The sequence below is a fragment of the Etheostoma spectabile genome, chromosome 1, assembly GCF_008692095.1.
Source record: "Etheostoma spectabile isolate EspeVRDwgs_2016 chromosome 1, UIUC_Espe_1.0, whole genome shotgun sequence".
Lineage (NCBI taxonomy): Eukaryota > Metazoa > Chordata > Actinopteri > Perciformes > Percidae > Etheostoma > Etheostoma spectabile.
Genome location: NC_045733.1, coordinates 26,576,626 through 26,579,742, shown reverse-complemented (window position 1 = coordinate 26,579,742; position 3,117 = coordinate 26,576,626). Strand labels below are relative to the sequence as shown.

Below are 3,117 nucleotides of genomic sequence, written 5' to 3'. Positions count from 1 at the left end.
TCATTTGATGTTTTCATTTCTGTTCTCTTACACATGTAAGGTGTTCTTAAACCAGCCAAAGAGCCAGTAAATCCAAGAGTCATAAATACAGATACATTAAAAACCATGCAACTTGAAGTATTAACCAAATTAGTTAAAGTAGTGGTCTTAAGCATAGCGGATAAGGCTTCAAGCTTAAGCAAAGCTGCTTTAAGAGAAGCAGACAGAGCTGCAAAGATTAATCGATTAGTTGTCAACTTTTAAATTAACTATTTTGATAATCGATTAGTTGGTTTGTCTTAAAAGAATTACTCAAAAGTTTAAAAAAAAAAATGTTTTTATTCCAGCTTGTTAAATGTGAATAGGTTCTAGTTTATTCTCTCCTCTGTGACAGTGAACTGAATATCTTTGAGTTGTGGACAAAACAACACATTTAAGGATGTCATCTTGGGCGTCTGGGAAACGCTGATCCACATTTTTCACCATTTTCCGACATTTTATAGACCAAATAACTAATCGATTAATCAAGAAAACAATCAACAGATTAATCGTCTATGAAAAGAATTGTTAGTTGCAGCCCTAAAGCAGACCCTGCAGTGACAGCCCTGTCCCCCACCTGAAAACTCTTCGTTTAATGTTATAAACTCATACTAATATACTTTACAATTGCTGAAAGGAGAGTTTTGTGTTAAATTCTACCCGATTACAGCAAGTGATTTTTTTAAATTAATTTTAACAATATTATTCAGCTGTGTGAAGTTGTGGCATGTTTCTTTTCAGCACTGCTGTTTCTCCTTCATCTCCGTGCCAAAAGAAACAGGCAGCTTCATTAGTCATGACTGCAGCACCTAATTAAGTTTGTGCCACTCGTTTGGATTTTTTTGTAAATTTAAAAGAATCTCTGATGTCTCAAAGTGCCTCTGGGCCCTTCTGTCTGCGTTGTCATTAAAATTAAATATGTCCTGTGCCAGCAATTTGAGGGCTATGGTTTTAAATCAAAACTGTGAATCTAGTGGAAGTTTTGCTGTTTGGAGAAGGGGCTGCCACTGCTTATTAATAGATTAAAGATTTAATGTCTTACTAGTTCTGTGGGCCTTGAAAAAAATGCACACCATCTTATGGATGACTAATCGCTCTGCATTGTGCTACCTTTCAGTGAGCTGATTCAAATAATTTGTTGGCTTATTTGGAAGCTGCATGTGAAAGAGTGTTTGCCATGTAAAGGCATTGTAATTAGCATAAAAAGCATGCTTTGTACTCGTCCTCTCTCTCTCTCTCTCTCCTACATAACTGGTGGAGATACTACCTTCTCACCACCCTCCCTCTTGCTCTCTCCTTTTGCATTGTGGCCAATTACTGTTACAGATGGAAAATTTCCCTTGACCTGGGGAATTTATGAGCAGGAATAAAATCGCACTCCGTCTCTTACACCAATTCAAAGCAATCTAGTTAAAATGTATCAAGGCTGATGAAGACATGATGAAATTGGGCACAAATGACAACTTGGCCACATGACAAAGAGCTGATGAAACAGTGAGACAAACCTAGTAACTGTTTTGAGCAGCATCAGATTGCAAGGGCAAACAGCACTATAGGGCTGAATAATTTGAAAGGGGGTGGTGGTGTGTGTGTGTGTGTGACAGAGAAAGATGGGGGATGTAGGCACTACCATTGTTTAAACTTTGTAAAAACAGCACACCGCGGTTGTGTCATTAGTCTATCATGAAGATGGTCCTTCTTGCAGTGGTACAAGAGAGTCACGCTCCTGATAGATTATGGGCCACATAGTTCAAGTGTTACCTCACTGTCAAAATATCAAAAACTATTATCTGTGTTTTAACATAGCCTCTGCCTCATGTTGAGAGTGTTAATACACTTGTCATACCTCAGCAATGGTCCTATTCACAGCTTACAAACAAGGCTGCTTGTATACAGATGTAGGGAAGTGAATAAACCGACTTGTGAAACTATCCTTAAAAAAACAATAGGCTGTTTAACCTAGAAGCAAGTTGATAAAACTGTGTTGTACATGTGGCTGCCTCTCTGGGTATGACAGTCAGGGGTTTACTGATGCCATGTTTGAGATAAGTGCTCAACAGCGCAATGGTGACAATGAATGCATTCATTCTGAACAGATAACATGTGTGCTGTCTATATCTCTTTCTGTATGGTTGTGTTACTATGCAGAGCTGTAAAGTTAATTTCCAGGACTATCTCTAAGAGCTGTTAACCGCAACCCTGATGTGCTGAAGCTAGTTATATAAAAGGTCTAATGACTGGGAATGGAGAAATAGAGTAACTCACTAACAAATTGTCAAACAATGTGTTTGTAAAACATATTTAACTGCTTTATGTGGTTCTTGTAACATGATCCCAGCCCAGTAGAGCATTTTATTTGACACTTGATACTCTGTGTAATACTTTCATCACATTCTAATGTGTCACTGATGTTTAGGAACATGTAACTGTATAGCCAACAGCGCCCATGACTGTGGATCACATCACTCTGGTGAGTTTAGCAGTGCAGTGTGGCCGGTCTGAGCTCTGGACAAAAGTGCCACTGTTCCACTACACTTGTCTTGTGCTCTCATTTGCATTATTAATGCACACCAGCAAAGTTTGTGGCAGGAGAGGGCAGTGTTAATTAAGCAACTCTGGAAAGACAGTCATCATTAACGGCTTAAGACAGAGGGAAACAAGTGGAGGCAACTCATAAGACAATTAAAATCGTTGGTTTTGATTCAACTTCATTTCACCTAGATTTTCATTCATTAGGACTGGAGCAGCCCGGAGTTACGTCGCCCTCATGGTTTCAGCACTGGTGGTCACACACGCACAACACTAGACTACAGCACAAAACAAGAGGGGTTTCTCACCTTATTGAAGTTGTAGTAGCCCAAACAGTGGGCAAAATCCAGGTTTGGTGGTTCTCCTGGAATAGAATTCCCACCGGCAGTCGGATAAAATCTTACATCCATGATGTGAGGGGGAGCCGCGCAGCTGTAGCTGTAGCCTACTCTACACGGAGATCAATTTGTTTCTGCCGTTTACAATCCCAGCGCACAGAGAGAGACGGAGAAAGAGAGGCGGTAAAACTGACCCAAGCTTTGTTGGGGTGAATGAGACACTGCGTTGGGG

At 40.0% G+C, this 3,117-nt stretch overlaps 1 protein-coding gene and 1 long non-coding RNA gene across 2 annotated transcripts in view; one reads left to right on the top strand and one right to left on the bottom strand.

The window, feature by feature from the left end:
* tox3 (TOX high mobility group box family member 3) overlaps positions 1-2,957 on the bottom strand; it is a 42,544-nt gene extending 39,587 nt beyond the window's left edge. The window contains exon 1 of the mRNA XM_032517476.1: positions 2,856-2,957. Coding sequence (XP_032373367.1) covers positions 2,856-2,957 — 102 coding nt within the window. The remainder of the gene's footprint in view (positions 1-2,855) is intronic.
* The window catches only part of LOC116690477 (uncharacterized), a 13,975-nt gene that overhangs the window by 2,676 nt on the left and 8,182 nt on the right, over positions 1-3,117 (top strand). The gene's annotated exons all lie outside the window — the stretch shown is intronic.